Here is a 16,849-nt window from a genome sequence, read left to right as displayed (position 1 = left end):
ACTAGACTGAAGAACAAAAAGACAGCAACTTGTCTGTTCCCCATCCCCCAATTCCCTAGCGCTGTTCCCATCCCCCAGTTTCCCAATAAAAATGTAAAAAAAAAAAAAAGAAAAAAAGAAATGTCTTGGGGGGAAAAAAAAATCTGCTTATGTAGGTTTTTCTGTGGAAGTTGTCCTAGTCCCTAATAATAGTAAATACTCTGAAAATTAAGTAAGACAATCCGAATGGTACTCCACAGCTAAAGACAAAATGTTTTTAGAAATCAAGCAGACACAAATTTAAGCTATACAGCATACTGTTTTAAATGAATAGGCAGAAAAAGAGTACTACCTCTTCTCATTAGTTTCCACAGCATCCCTGGATCTCTGTTTTGCAAATAACTTGGCCATTCTTTTAGCTTTGTTTTTTTGTCTATTGCTCATTCCTGCTCGAAATTCTGAGTCAATCAATTCAGCTGCCTGGAGAGTCTGAAAGAATAAAAGAACACTGAGTTTGACCTTTAAAATTTAAAATAAATATCCATAGTCTCAGCCTCAGAGAAGTAGTCTATAAATTTCACTATACACAAATTGATCACTCTTTTTCAACAGCTTTATGCTCTTCTGTTATATGGCTATACTACAATTTCACTCTCTTCTTCCTTTCCTATTCTTCCAGTTCCCAGGAGATGCTTATGTGTTTCTTAACTCATCTTATATCACAGATATGGCACAAATGTATGATCCTAACTTACTTGAAGAGGTGAGATTTCAAAATAACCATAATACCAGCCAAAAGTTATAAGAATAAATAACATCAATGAAAGCAATTGATCATCATCTGCTGAAAAAAATAAAAATATTATAGCTAGAATCCTACAGTCAACTTAACCCATAAGCTCCCCTCCTCTTAAGCATTCACTGCCTACTGTTTTTTCTCTCTTTTCCACTCATGGGAAGAAGGCATTAAGGCGATGAGACAGAAATGCTTTGAGCCCAACTTAAAAGTCCTTTCTGCCCTTAACTGATTAAGATTCAAGTGAAATTTATAAGCTACAACCAATTAGGGTCACTGGTGTGGATGCCATGCTACAGTCTTGGTCCAGATAGCATTGGTGCACGTATAAGGCAATTCGACAGTGATAAGCCTGTGGCAACAACTAACCATAGGTTAGTTGGGCCTACGGCAACTCCTCCCAAAAGTCCATGACAACCAAACTTGGATCTTGCAAACCCTAAATTGGCTGTTGCCCATCCATATCCAACTATTCTGTATTCAGACCATTTTCTCTAATATACCTGCCTATTCATTTTCTTACAACATGCCCAATTACCACACTGTGATCACATTACTACATTTTTGTTCTCCTTTATTATATTCTTCTTCAATTTTTATTTACTTCTTATGCTTCCCTTTGCACCCCATTTCTTTGCATTCCTTCCTGCCATTGTATTTTCTCCCTTTTTATACTCTTCTTTTTCCCTTCGGTATGTGCAATTTTTTTTCTTGTCTGCAAAAGTTATTTATAATCACACATACTCCAACCCAAAACAATGCAGTTTACAAATCTAATAGTTTAGAGAACTACTACTATAAAGGCCCATTTTCCACTTAAGCAACAGGAAAGCCCAAAGGAATGAGAAGGGTTGCATAACTACAAAGCAGGAATTCTAAATGGGGCTCATGGAACCCTAAAAGGATATTGCAGAGGCAAGAGGAAAGAGAGCTGAACACCTTGAAAGGTAATATTTCACTTGCATGTGAATTTTTCTGAGGAGAAAGCCACAGCTTTCACTGGAGCTAAAAAAGAGTCTGGGGCATAAAGAAAGAAGCACATAGGTATCCATTGGGAATTAGAAGAATAGAGGGAAAAGGAAGAACACAGAACAAAATTATGGTATAGCCATACAACAAAATAACATGAAACAGTAAAAAAAAAATTGGTCAAGCTGTATATACTGGGAAAAGGTAAACATGGCTTAAAAGGACACATATACATGTGTGTACACAGGAAATTTCAGGAAGGATGCACAAATAACTTAAAAAGGGTTGTGTATAGGGTAAGGGACATGGGTGTCCATCAATTGTTAGAAAGAAACTTCTTTTACTTCACATTTTATATCTTTTTGCATTGTTTAAAAGTCTTCTTTTTATTATGTTACTTTCTCAAATAAAAGGATGAATCATAGCTTTAAAGATTTCTAGTATCACTATATCTGACTATGATAGTCCTTACTATCTCCCACTCTCTCAAATGTTTTTTTTCCTTTACTAAAGAACAAAGGAAAGAGCAACAGGTGCAACTAGGTTCTCTCAGTACCAGTGGCTCCTAAAATATCCACCACAGTTTTTATCAAACAGTCCAGTGTCTACAAGGTAGGTTGAACTTCCACCTCCATAAAATCTGTCACCAGAAATCTAATTTATGAAGACACTAAATTACGGTGGCACTAAGCAACAAAGACAGAATCAAGGACAGCATTTTAGTTTTTAAATTGCAACTGCATAACAAAATGAAGCAAGCCCTTTGTATTACTCTCAGTCAAACAAACAAAGGTTTTACCTACAGGTTGTTTGTTTACAAGGGCTGCTGATGTCGGAGTATAATCCAAATCTTCATCATTGAAGAGTTCTTCAGTACTCATTCCAATGGCTTCTCCCATATTAAGACCAAGTTTCTTCTGTAATAGTTTTCGTTGGCGTGCTATCCTCTCTTTAGGATCCACTTCACCTTTAAATAGAAAAGAAATACATTTCATCCACATCAGTTAAGTTTTCTAATACATGAAGCTCAAACTCAATTAAAATACACACACACAAAAATTAACTATTAAAATACCCCTCCTGGCAATAAAACAAACCATGCTCACAGTCTTTAAATGTGTCATAAACTGCATTACCTAACCATGATCAGAATAGTGTTCTAGCTAACAAAACACTCTAATAGTTTTCACTGAGACGCCCCACTGCCGTACTGTCAATTATCAAGCTTACATAAAATTAGCTTCCAGTCCTATGAGAAAAAAAAACCAAAACCTTATTTTATAGGTACACCTTGTACATTCTATGAAAGATCTAACCAAGCTAAAAAAAAACCCAAAATCTAGATTTTACTCAACAGAAAAATATCTCAACAAATACATGTTTATTCCAAGTGTGGTCTTTATGAATTCTGAGATGACGCAGACCTAATAGCCCAAATAACAAAGATAAAGAGATAAAAAGAGACAGATTTTGAATGTCCCAAGTAAAACCTGGAATACTTCAGTGGAAAACAGATCAAAAGATATAACTTTAAAAATAAAAATTTGGGCTTAAAACAATTAAGTTGCAAGAGACAGTTCTACACTATTGGGAAAAAATTTAACATTTTAAAAACAATAATGATCGTCCTCTAATAATGGCAGAGTAAGTGCTTATTGGACTAAGTGCTTCTTGATTTTAAAGCTTACCAGAAAGCAAAAGTAACCAAGACAATGAGGTATTGGCATAAAGACAGAAATCAATGGACTAGAATTGAGAGTCCAGAAATAAAACTATGGGTCTATAGCCAACGGTGCCAAGACAATTCAGTGGAGAAAGAATAGTTCTTTTCTTCAACAAATGGTGTTGAGACAACAGGATAGCCAACTGCAGAAGAATAAAGTTGGATCCATAACACATATAAAAATTAACTCAAAATCAAAATGGATCAAATACCTTATAGTAAGAGCTACAATAAATAAAGCTATAAAACTCTTAGAAGAAAACATAGATGTAAATGACCTTAGATTTGGCAATAGCTTCTTATATATGACATCAGAAGCTTGAAAAACAAAAGAAAAAGATAAACTGGACTTCTTCAAACTTAGCAACTTCAGTGCTTCAAAGGATACCATCAAGAAAGTGAAACGGGGGCCGGCCGAGTGGCTCAGCTGGTTAAGAGCTCGCTTGGGAACGCCAGCTCTGAGCAGCAGGGCTGCAGTTCGGTTCCCACATTGAGGGCCAGTGACACTGCCCTCTACAGCTAAGATGATGAACAACAGCTCGACCTGGAGCTGGGCTGCTGTGAGTCACCGGCGACGGCATAGGCTGCAGCAGGGCTGCAGCAGGGCTACAGTGGGCTACGTGAGCGGCTGGTGGCCAGCGTGAGCGGCTGGCTGGTAGCCGGTGTGAGCTACTGGGAGCTGCTGTGAGCGGCCGACCAATGACCGGCGACCAATGGCCTCACCCGGGAAGAGCGCAATGATAATACCAACATGGGCCAGTGAAGCGAGGCCCTCACAACTGGGCTGAAGAACAAAAAAACAGCAACTTGTCTACCTGTCTGTTCCCCTTCCCCGATTCCCCAACGCTGTTCCCCTCCCCCCAATTCCCCAATAAAATCTTAAAAAAAAGAAAGTGAAACGGTAACCTGAAGACTGGAAGAACATATTTGCAAATCAAATACCTGACAAGGGGTTTGTATTCAAAATATAAAAGGAACTCTTACAAATCAATAATAAAAGAACGAATACCCTACTTTAAAAATGGGCTAAGGATCTGAATAGACAGTTCCCCATTTCTGGGATATGTAAGTCATAATCCTTGAGGCTTTACTTCCTTAGTGTGAGTGTACTGAAAGTGTGCTGTCAATCAAAACAACCCTGGGGTTTTCACTTCTCGAAAATGGGAGCTCATATGCTGAGGGAGCTACTGGCCAAACCCGTGTGGGTGGCTTCTGCCTCTTCCTTCAACAGGTCATAGCATATTCTCTCTCTTTTTTTTTTTTTTTTAAAGATTTTATTGGGGAATTGGGGGAGGGAAACAGCACTGGGGAATTGGGGGAAGGGGAGCAGACAAGTTGCGTCCTTTTGTTCTTCACTCTAGTTGTGGAGGACGTTGATTCACTGGCCCAAGTTGGCATCATCATTGTGCTCTTCCAGGGCGAGGCAGATTAGGCTTCTGGATGGCCGCTTATGCTGGCTGCTGGCTACATATGGTAGCCCATGGCAACCCACTGCAGCAGGGGCTGCAGCCTACGCCGTCGCCAGCGACTCATGGCAGCCCAGCTCCAGGTTGAGCTGTTGTTCAGCATCTTAGCTGTAGAGGGCAGTGTCACTGGCCCTCATATGTGGGATCCGAACCGGGGCCCTCTGGCGTCCCAAGCCAGTTCTTAACTATCGCGCCACTCGGCCGGCCCCATAGCATATTCTTAATTTAATATACTAGCTACGAGTCCCCCAACACAGCAAGGATGTGGAGAAATTGGAAATCTTGTGCATTGCTGGTAAGAATATAAAATGGTGCAGCCACTATGGAAAACAGTATGACAGTCCCTAAAAAAATTAAAAACAGAATTACCATGATCCAGTAATTCCATTTCTGGGCATATACCTAAAAGAACTGAAAGCAGGAATTCAAATAGATGTTTGTATACCGATGTTCATAGCAGCATTAGTCGCAATAACTGAAAGGTAAAAGAAACTCCAAGTATCCACTGATGGATCAATGGATAAACAAAAGGTGGTATAAACACACATTAGAATAATATTCGGCCTTTAAAAAGGAAAAACATTCTGACACATACTACAACATGGATGAAGCTTGAGGAGATTATGCTAAGTGAAATAAGCCAGTCACAAAAGGACAAATACTGTATAATTCCACTTATACAAAGTACCTAGAGTAGTCAAATTCATAAAGACAAAAAGTAGAACACTGCTTCTAAGGGGTTGAGGGGAGAAGAGGAATGCGAATTATTTAATGGGTATACAATTTCCGTTTTGCAAGAAGAAAAGAGTTCTGGAGATTGGCTGCACAACAATGTGAATGTCCTTAATACTACTGAACTGTACACTTAAAAATGGGTAAGATGGTAAATTTTGTTATCTATATTCTACCATAATTAAAAAACAGATCTATCCTATAATAGCAATGAAAACTATCTTGGAAAAAAAATGAAGTACTGATATATATACTACAATATGGATAAACCTTGGAAACATTCTTCTAAGTAAAAGAAGTCAGTCACAAAAGACCACATATTGTATGATTTTATTTATATGACATGTCCAGAATAGGCAAATCTATAGAGACAGAACGCTGCTTAGGGCTGGGAAGGATCAGGAAGGAAGGAAGAAGATAACAGTGATAAATAAAGGCTATGAGGTTTCTTCTTCAGGGAATAAAATATTCTAAAACTGACTGCATATATCTGTGAATATATTAAAACCACTGAATTATATACTTAAAAAATGTGTGAATTTTATAAAACATGCATTTTATCTCAATAAAGCTATTTTTGAGGCTGTTCTACCCTGAAAGAAAAACAGTAGAGATCTGAAAGTGAAGACTGCTGGATCACAAGTCCAGTGCACTTACACAGAGCCCACAATTAGTCCTCTTGCTCCAGGGGAAGTCCTACGGGGAAAAATAATCTACGCAGCTGCAAAGGAAACTCAGATCAGCACCTATACTAATCATGTATGTCTTCCTCATATATATAAGAAAACAAACACAGATGAGCAGATAGTTAAAGAAAAATTATAGGGTTTTAAATGAGCACTGTTCAGCATGCTGTGACTTACCAGCATTTAAAACTGAGTTTCAAAAAACTGGGGTTTCCAATCCTGGTTACATATTAGAATCACAGGTGGAGTCTTTTCTTTTAAATACAATTTCCTAGAGCTCTCCACAGATCTATTAAATCAGAATCTCTAGGATTAGACCCAAACACATTTTCTTTTTCTTTTTTTTAAATTAAAGTTTATTGGGGTAACAACTGTTAGTAAAGTTACATAGGTTTCAGGTGTTCAATTCTGTAATACATCATCTGTATATCCCACTGTGTGTTCACATTTTCTTTTTTTAAATGACAAAGTGACACTGACTTTTACTCCTGGATTAGGGCCAAAGATCTCTGGTAATGTCCACGGCTACCCTAGTAAGATTATAGTTAAGATTGGTAAACGTACTGTTTAGAGATAACTTTTTTCAAATTGGCAAGTTTTTGAAATGACTTCTACCTTCCTTATTAGAAAAACTATGCTTTTATGGAACTTAAACAAATTTTCCTCTTAATTTTCTCCAAAAATAATTAAACTAGATCTAGAAACCATATTAAGCAAGAGGAAATGAATGAGTACTTGGCATTTTTCTTTAAGGTGTACAAATTGAAGATCATCTCATTAACTTTGCTAGATAGATGTGCTTTGAATAATGATTAATTTAATTAGCAACAAAACAAAACACTGTTCTGTTTTTGTTTTAGTCACAAGAACTTATTTACTTACAGAAATCCATTAAAACCATCAAGGTTTTTTCCACTCAAGGCATCAATCTTGAATGGCCAAAACATTTATTTTACATCCAGATAGATTCTGTAAGTTTAAAGATAATAGGACAATTACCTATCCAAGATTTATTTTTCATTTTTAGTTTTTGCTTTGGTCACCAGCACGAGTAGATCCAATTATTTAAATATTTAAAACATATAATTATAAAAGAAAATTATCATATAGCCTCTCAAATTTCCAGAACTGTGAAAACATTACCACAATCTGTACTAATCCTGGGTGTTAAAACTATTCACCTGAGGTTCTTGGGTAATACTTTATAATACCTATATTCCATAATAAAATTGCTGCTGAAATATTAATATGTATCTCTTAATGACACATGTAGTATATATTCACTTAAGGGAAGAAAAATATTCATATAGTAGCTTTAAACCAAGTACTTCTGGTTATCTTCTATATGCATAGCACCCCAACCCTCAACTGTAAACGTCAATTTATATTTCATGACATGTTAGATTTTGCATGACTGATATATATAGCATACCAAGTGATAAATTAGTTTGAACAAATGTATTTCAGACTTCTTCTATTGGACTACTACATACCTGATTTTTCATCTTGTACTTCAAATTCTGCACCAGCAGATCCCAGTAGTGATGCCCCATGTTGTAACAATCTACATATATCAAATCTGTCAAAATTTAATCGATCTGTAGTAGATGAATCTTCCATAGCACTTTCTGAAGTAGGTTCTAGATGAGGTTTAAAAATAATTAAAAAAAATAATAAAAATAATAATAAATAAATACATATATATATATATATATATATAAATTTGATCATATAGTCAAAGTGTAAAATGAAAGAAAATAGCATTACTTATAGTGGATGGGTAATATTCTAAGAAAAGTAAAAGGTGAAGCAAGTAGAAAAGCTACTGAGAACTTATTTATGAACAGCTCTTAGTTATTTATCAATAAACTGCTTAGTTGGTGGCTCCCCTCCTACAAACCATCAGAATGTTAGTGTGTGTATATATAGCTGTTTTTGACTACAAAGCATGATGTTATATGAAGAAATGCATCCCCATGTTGAAATGTTAAATATCATGCTGTCTCCACTTACTGTAAAATTGTTTAAAAATACCACAGTAACAGTATTAGTTTATTATAGTGCTAAACAGGAAGATAAACAATTCACAGAATATATTCATAAACAAGACTAATAAGCATCATCCCTCCCTATACCTGAGGAATATCTAGGACACAAAGCAACTATTCATTCAATAGAACTCACTTCTCATAATATGAAGCAAATTATAATCTCCTGGTAAATTGTTCAAATTATATATCCATCTGAGGCCTAAAAATAGCTATAAAATGTTCTGTATTCCTCCCAAAAAAGGCTATGCCATTATAAATTTCAAAATATATTGTAATTGTCCACAGATTCAATGGTTTAGCTGTCATTTGCATATATTCATCTATAAACTAAAGTATAATTGATTGACTTAAAAAGAATTGCTTAAATGTTTTAAATTTTCTAGTGATGACAAGCAATCTTACTATAAATTTTAATGCTAGTGTAACGTATTTAATAAAGCTATGTAAAAAAGAATCTGAGTTCTAATATCTCTATATACCAAAATAAGCACAGATAATAAGCTGGAAAAGAAAAAGCTCTTTTCCAAAACAAGTTATAACTTCTTCTGGTTGTATATTTAATTTGATGAGAGAAAAGGTGAATTAATATAATCACTCAAAATAATAGGTGCCAGAAAATTAAAGCAAAAATTTTAGACAAGCTAAGACTTATAAGTGGTGTTATCAAAGTGGCTTGAAAATGAAACCCAGTTGCACCATATTAAATTTTCACTTAATTAAAGTGTGCACCTTTACAGATTTTTAAAAGCATACACTCATTTTTAAGTATCATTACAGGCAATCAGAAAAATAATTTCCACTACAAGATATCTAAAGGAGACATAAAAAACTAAAGACTGACCTGTCCAAATATCTATACATGATTGTATTTAAATTTAGAAAATAATTAAACTATTCTTTCAGCAACAACAAAAAATAGACTATTTCAAATATTTTTGTATTGATTTAATTTCTTTTTTAGGACATACATTCCTTGAGAGAAGTAATAATCTCTAAAGTCAAGCAAGTTGTAGAATTAATCATTTAAAAAGTATATATGAAAACATTTTGTTTATCGAGCAATTTTTTAAAGTGTGGTGAAAATCACCTTATTCAATGTCATTTCCTGACAAAGCTATACCTATAAGCATGAAATTAAGCCTTTAAAGTTAAAATTGAAATTATTAAAATATAAAATGTATAGTATAGTTAATTCTACAGTTAGGTTTTTACTGCAAACAAGTTTTTCCACTTAAAAGCACCTTGTTTGGTTCTTGGCACTGGATTCCATTCAGGTACATTTTTCACTATAGCTTCAACAGCTTGTCCTGCTGCAATCCGGGTATCCCAATTAGTACTCCGTAAGTATATCAACACCTTACAAAATTATAAAATAAAATAATTATATACTAAAAAAATGTTTATTCAAGGTAGAAAAGAGAAATACAAATTTACTTGTTATTAATTTATAATTTAGCAGCCCTACAATTTATATAAAAGATCTTGAAATTATTAAAATCATTTATAAGACTCCATTATTCACAGGAAATATCACACCTTTAAAAAGGAAATGGGAATGAGGAAGAAAGAGAAGGGACGGGACAACATAAATTGGTAACTACAATATTGCCTCAGGGATAGAAAAGACAGTTTGGGGAATATAATCAATAATGTTGTAAATATTTTTTAGGGGGCCAGATGGTCTCATGTCTTGCTAGGGAGACGTCATGGACAGCGTAGAGGCCTGACCACTGCACTGTACATCTGAAGCTGCTGTTGAATAATATTATATGTCAACTATAATTTTATATATATATAGTCATGGGATATATATAGTGTGGGAATGGAGTCAATGGAATTGTAATAGACAAGCATGATATCGGGGGTGGGAGAGCAGTGGATGAGGGAGGGGGGTTGTCACTTTGTGAGGGGTGAAAAGAACAACTATTGCATTGTTTTGTACACCTGAAACTAATAAAAAAAAAGTAAAATAAAATAAAAAGGAAATAGGAAACTTTTAATCAAAGAATGCTTAAGTGCATTTAAAAAATAATATAGCTTTTAACACACTAAAAGCAAAATGTATATTAAGTCCCATTATTTAATGCAAAAAGTTATAAAAACTTGCAGAAAGAATGAGTTCAGCAAGATTGAAAGAGATAACATCAACATACAAAAATCAATGGTGTTTCTATAAACTTTTAATACACAATTTGAAAATAAAATTAAGAAAATAATCCCATTTATAATAGTATTAAAAGCATAACATACTTAATAATAAATTTAACAGAAGTGTAATACTTGTATACTGAAAATTCAAAAATTCAAAAACTGTTGAAAGAAATTAAATAAGATCTAAATAAACAGAAAGACACCTCGTGTTCACGGATCAAAGACTTAATACTGTTAAGATAGTAATACATGTACTCCCTAAATTTATCTACAGATTCAACACAATTCCTCAGAATCTCAGCTAGCTTTTTTACAGAAATAAACAAGTCGATCCTAAAATTTATATGGAAATTCAAGTTATCCCAAATCACCAAAACAATCTCGAAAAAGAATAAAGCTTCTTGATTTCAAAACTTACTACAATGCAACAATCATCAAGATTGTGTGGTATTGGCAAAAGGACAGATATACAGATTAATGGAATAGAATTGAGAGTTCAGAAATAATACTATGTCTACGGTCAACTGATTTTCGACAAGAGTGCCAAGACAAACAATTCAATGGGTAAAGTGTAGTTTTTTAAACAAATGGTGTTGGGGAAATAAAATAATGAATTTGAACCTTTACTTCACACCATACACAAAAAATTAAATGAAAATGACTGTAAGTTAAATAAGAACTATAAATTATAAAATTCTTAAAACTTAGGGATAAATCTTTGTGACCTTGGCTAGACAAGTGTTTCTTAGATATAACCCCAAAAGCACAAGTGATGTTAAAAAAAAAAAAAATCCGACTTCATCAAAATTAGTAACTTTAGTGCTTCAAAAGATACCATCAAGAAAGTGAAGACAGGGCCGGCTGGGTGGCACAGTTGATTACAGCACAAGCTGAGCAACAGGGTTGCCAGACTGATTCCTACATGGGCCAGTGAGCTGCACCTGAGCTGAGCTGCCGCTGAGCTGCCAACAAGCGGCTGGATGGCTCAACTGGTGATAGCACGTGCTCTTTTTTTTTTTTTTTAAGATTTTAATGGGGAATTGGGGGAGGAAAACAGTGCTGGGGAATCGGGGGAAGGGGAACAGACAAGTTGCTGTTGTTTTTTGTTCTTCAGTCTAGTTGTGGAGGATGTGGCTTCACTGGCCCAAGCTGGCATCATCATTGCGCTCTTCCCGGCCGAGGCAGATCAGTCACCGGCCTCTGGACGGCCACTCACCGCAGCTGTTGGCCGCTCACGCTGGCTGCCGGCTACACACAGTAGCTTATGGCAGCCCACCGCAGCAGGGGACTGCAGCCTACGCCATCACCGGCCAACCACAGCAGCCCAGCCCCAGGTCGAGTGGCCATTCACCATCTTAGCTGCAGAGGGCAGTGTCACTGGCCCTCATATGTGGGATCCGAACTGGGGCCCTCTGGCATCCCAAGCCAGGTCTTAACCAACACGCCACTTGGCCGGCCCAGCACATGCTCTTAACAAGGTTGCCGGTTCAACTCCCACATGGGATGGTGGGCTGTGCCCCACCCCCTTCCCCGACTCCTGCCACCCCCACAACTAGGTTGAAAGCCACACTGAACTTGGAGCTGATGAGTCCTGGAAAAACACAATGTTTCCTTTCCCCAATTCCCCAATAAAATCTTTTTTAAAAAAAAAAAAAAGTGAAAACAACCCACAGAATGGAAGAACATATTTGTTGTACACCTGAAACTAAAAAAAACCAAAAAAGCAAAAAACAAAAAACAACAACACATATTTGTAAATCAAGCCCCTGATAAGGGGCTTGTATCCAAAATATATAAAGAACTCTTAGAACTCAATAATAAAAGAACAAATATCCTACTTTAAAAATGGGCGAAGGATCTGAATAGACAGTTCTCCAAAGAAGATATATAAATGGTAAATAAATAGATGAAAAGATGTTCAGCATTAGTCATCAAGAAAATGCAAATCTAAAGTACAATGAGATTACCACTTCTCACTCACTAGTATGGCTATAATCAAATAAAACAGTTAACAAGTTCTGGCAAGGATATGGAAAAATCAGATCACTTATACACTGCAGCTGGGAATGTAAAACAGTACAGCTGGTTGGAGAACAGCCTGGCAGTTCCTCATAAAGTTAAACACAGTTACCATACTCGAATGATGGAGCAATTCTACTCCAGGTATATATGTCCGAGATGAAAACATATCCACACAAAAATTGTACATGAATTTTCATAGCAGCATTATTCACTATAGGCTAAAAGGTGAAAACCCAAAAGTTCATCAACTGATGAACAGATAAGATGTGGTATAGCCTATCCATACAGTGGAATATATTTGGCAATAAAAAACAATGAAGTAATGAGGCATGCTATAATATAAAGAAACCTTGAAAATACTATATTAAGTAAGAGAAACCAGTCACAAAAGGTCTCACATTTATAGAAAATGTTCAGAATAGGCAAATCTATAGACAGGAAGTAGATCAGACAGTGATTGCCTAGGACTGGGTATGTGAGGGGGAGTGATGGAAAGTGACTGCTATTGGGCATGAGGCTTTTTGGGGGGTAAGATAAAACTGTTTCAAAATTAGATTGTGGTGATGGTTACACATATCTGTGAATATAATAAAAATCATTGACTTATACACTTTACCTGTGTGAATTTATGGTATGTAGATTATACTTCAATAAAGCTGTTTAAAAAACCAAACTGAGGGCCAACCGAGTGGCACATTGGTTAGGAATTGGCTTGGGACGCCAGCTCTGAGCAGCAGGGCCCCGGTTCAGATCCCACATGAGGGCCAGTGACACTGCGCCCTCTACAGCTAAGATGGTGAACAACAGCTCGACCTGGAACTGGGCTGCCATGAGTCACCGGCGACGGCATAGGTCGCAGTGGGGCTGGCCAGCAGCAGGCGTGAGCTTTTGTGAGCTGCCGTGAACCACCTTAAGCGGCCGTCCAATGGCCAGCAAGTGACTGCCTCTCCCGGGAAAAGCGCAATGATAATACCAACACGGGCCAGTGAAGCGACGTCCTCCACAACTAGACTGAAGAACAATCCGACAGCAACTTTTCTGTTCCCCTTCCCTGATTCCCCAATGCTGTTCCCCTCCCCCAATTCCCCAATAAAATCTTTAAAACAAAAAACAAAAACAAACTGAAGGCAACATGAAAACACTGAGGGCAGAGAAAAGAGGATGGGAGGTAAGAAGGTGCTAAAGACAAACTGTGCCTCTTTGGGAATTATTTGATGGCAGCCCTGTATGCTGGGGTCTGAGCTACAAAACCAGAGCTCACTTGGAAGGCTGGAAACCTTTCCTCAGTTCAGCACAGAATAGTCTTGCTCATTGTTTCCAATTACAGCTCATTCAGTCCTCCTCTCTTTTCCCTTGGGATGAGAAGAAATGGGTATGCTTCTCTATCCCTCCACCTTACACAGGAGTATAATATTGCCTAATATGCATCTTCCTCTATTCTGAGAACATGGAGCATGTAGATGTCAAACCAGTGTCATTCCATCCACATCTTGGTTAGAAAGTTCTGATAATATCTAAGCGGGGAATATGTTGACAAGAGAGTCACTGTTAGCCCTTATGGTAGGAACCACATAGTACAGATTTGTATATATCAACAAAGGGCTTAGAACTCCTACTCATACGAATCAGGGAGAAATGAAAATGAAAGAAATGGGTAAGATGGCAAGAAAAGAGGCATCTTGGAACTTCCAAAGTCTGGGCTATCATATTGCTCCCCCATCCTATCCCCTATTTTCCCTGCCCCCAAAGCACTCCTGTTTTCACTTTGCATGCCAGAGAATTAAACACATGGAATTTGCTGCTCACTATCATACAGACACATTTCTACAAGCCCAGAGAGTTCAGTAGAAGTATAGCCATTGCTTAGGGAAAGAACATGGCCTAGGATGATGAAAACACTAATCCACTAAAGCAGAAAGTCTCCACTTTCAAAAAGCTGATAACTAAGAATGTAATGACAACCAGCTTTTCACACATTTTAATCATTGCCCATGAGTACTCATCCATTTGAAGACTGCCAACTATGATATAATTATTAGCCGTTAAGAACAAGTTAGGCAACTAACAAACTAGACTAACAACTTAGTTCATTACCAAATTGGGTCAGATTCAAATTTGTGCCACGGGTAAAAGGATCTATGTTGTCAAATCTCTTAAAAATTAAACTTGATGCAAAAAACAAAATATTTTAAATCTTGTGGCAAACTAAACAAATAAGAAATAGAAAAAATTTTAAAATATCTTGATAAATGTTAAGATATTTAATAGAATTTGAAGACCACATGTTGTCATTAAAATAAAATAAGAATTCTGCCTTTAATTTTATGTTCTTATCCATGGACAAATTTCTACAATTGTATTATACTAAAAGAAAAAAAACAAAAAACAGTTCTTACTTTAGATAAAAGATTATTTAGTTCATGGGGATGAAGCTTCACCACTTCTCCAAGTTGCTGTGCAGCAGCTTTTCTTGTAACTGGAGTAGTGCCAGTATCCAGTAAGATAAAAAGACGATCAAGCCTAAAATAAAAATATAATGGTTACTCTGAAACATGTTTTCTCATATGTATAAGTTTGAGCCAATGAATGTATTGAGTATCTGTGAACAAAGACCTATGCTAGAGTTGCAGGAGAATCTCAACTCTCAAGGAAATTGCTATGGGAGGCGGGGTGACTGGGTAAGGCAAACACACAAATAAGTAGAATATAGAATACAATGAGATACATATCAGGAAAAACATACAAAGGGCTTTAAGAAGTGGGAACAGAGACAGCAAATACTATATACTATATCCTCAGCTGTGTAATACTGAAAAGGCTTCATAAAAGAAATGGTGTATGAGAAGGACCTTAATGGTAGAACAAGATTTCAATACTGATGAAGTTGAGGTGGGTAAAAGAAAAGGGGGACAGACACCTGAAAGAGGGAATAACAGCAGCACAGCAATAAGAAATATTTAGGGAAGTGAATAACAGCTTGATTGTAATTCAGGGTACATTGAAGAGAACAGTGGACAGTATCACTACAGAAGTAGCTAGAGCCCTATTGTGGAGACTTCTGAATGTATAGTTCAGCCATGAAGGTCTTGGGTTAAGAAAGTGATGGGACTGGAGCTTATGTTTTAGGAAGATTAATCTAGCAGTGACGTGAAGCATTAAGTAAAATGGAAGGAAACTTTTAGAGAACTTTAGGCAAGAAGTACAGACCTGAACTATAAGCATGGCAACAAGACTAAAAAGAGGTTGGGAGAAATGTTGCAGAAGTAAAATACACATGATATAGTAATTAAATGTCAAGGAAAGGAAAAGGATTCTGAGACTGAATCGTAGAGCACAAAAATGTCATTAAAAGAAATGGGAAGAACTAGAGAGGAAATGTTATAAGATGACAAGTTTACCAGTGGCAGGGACAGGATAGCTAGGAGAGACCAACAAGGATAGTTGGAATAGAGATCTGAAGCTCAGGAGAAAGTGGAGACTAAAGGTATATAGATAGGTACACGAGTCATTTGTGTAGAAGTGACAGACATGGCAATACATTAGATCTCTAAGGAAGGAGTTTACAAAGGCATATGGAATAATATCACAAATTCCAGAGCCACAGTACCACAGTTCAAATCCCACCAATAAATAAAGTTTGGAATTAAGTTACAATGCCTTATACCTAGAATAAGTGGGAAGAAATGGAAAACTGTTACTTTGTTTTTGGGATACAGAAAAATCCTACAGTTTTAGAAACACAAAGTCACAAGTAACTACCCCCAGTTGTCCACATATCATATAGGTCTAGCCTTCCCATCACACCACTAATCAGGCTTAATGAGGCAAAGTGGATGCCACAAGTAATGAAAAGAAGGTGGCTTCACATATGGAATATGTACTTCAAACAAGATGGAGGGTGACAAGGAGCAAAGGTTATATTGACTGTGCCCAATCCTACACAAGGGGAGATTTAGTGAACGCACCTTCAAATTTTACCTAATGAAGAAGAAAAAGCAAGCAAGGTCCCAAAGCTAATCATGAGCGTTAGCATTAATAAACTGCAAAGAGGCTCATTTTTCTGAGACTCTTTTTCTTTCATTAAGAGCTAAAAAATGACAAAACAAAGCTCTGAAAGGCTTTTATAAGATAAACCTATAAGGGGGCAAATGAAATAGGCAGGGCTTTTGTTTTCTTCTTTTTTTCTGGTAGTATTTATCAGACTAGCCAGTCACTAATAAGTAAAAAAGTCATTAAAACTGGCAAGAAATATAACTATTAAAATAGATCTTTTT

General features: G+C 36.4%; 2 protein-coding genes across 2 annotated transcripts in view; one reads left to right on the top strand and one right to left on the bottom strand.

Moving 5' to 3' along the window:
• FGFBP3 (fibroblast growth factor binding protein 3) overlaps nt 1–16,849 on the top strand; it is a 119,137-nt gene that overhangs the window by 68,671 nt on the left and 33,617 nt on the right. The window lies entirely within an intron of this gene.
• Nucleotides 1–16,849, bottom strand: part of BTAF1 (B-TFIID TATA-box binding protein associated factor 1) — an 87,073-nt gene that overhangs the window by 57,767 nt on the left and 12,457 nt on the right. The window contains exons 2-5 of the mRNA XM_019639000.1: nt 9,644–9,758; nt 7,845–7,991; nt 2,548–2,711; nt 332–468 (exon numbers count right to left, since the gene is read on the bottom strand). Coding sequence (XP_019494545.1) covers nt 332–468; nt 2,548–2,711; nt 7,845–7,971 — 428 coding nt within the window. The 5' untranslated portion in view covers nt 7,972–7,991; nt 9,644–9,758. The remainder of the gene's footprint in view (nt 1–331; nt 469–2,547; nt 2,712–7,844; nt 7,992–9,643; nt 9,759–16,849) is intronic.

This window comes from Hipposideros armiger, unplaced genomic scaffold (genome assembly GCF_001890085.2).
Source record: "Hipposideros armiger isolate ML-2016 unplaced genomic scaffold, ASM189008v1 scaffold_42, whole genome shotgun sequence".
Classification (NCBI taxonomy): Eukaryota; Metazoa; Chordata; class Mammalia; order Chiroptera; family Hipposideridae; genus Hipposideros; species Hipposideros armiger.
Note: the sequence above shows the minus strand (reverse complement) of the source record. Positions and strands in the feature narration are given on the sequence as shown.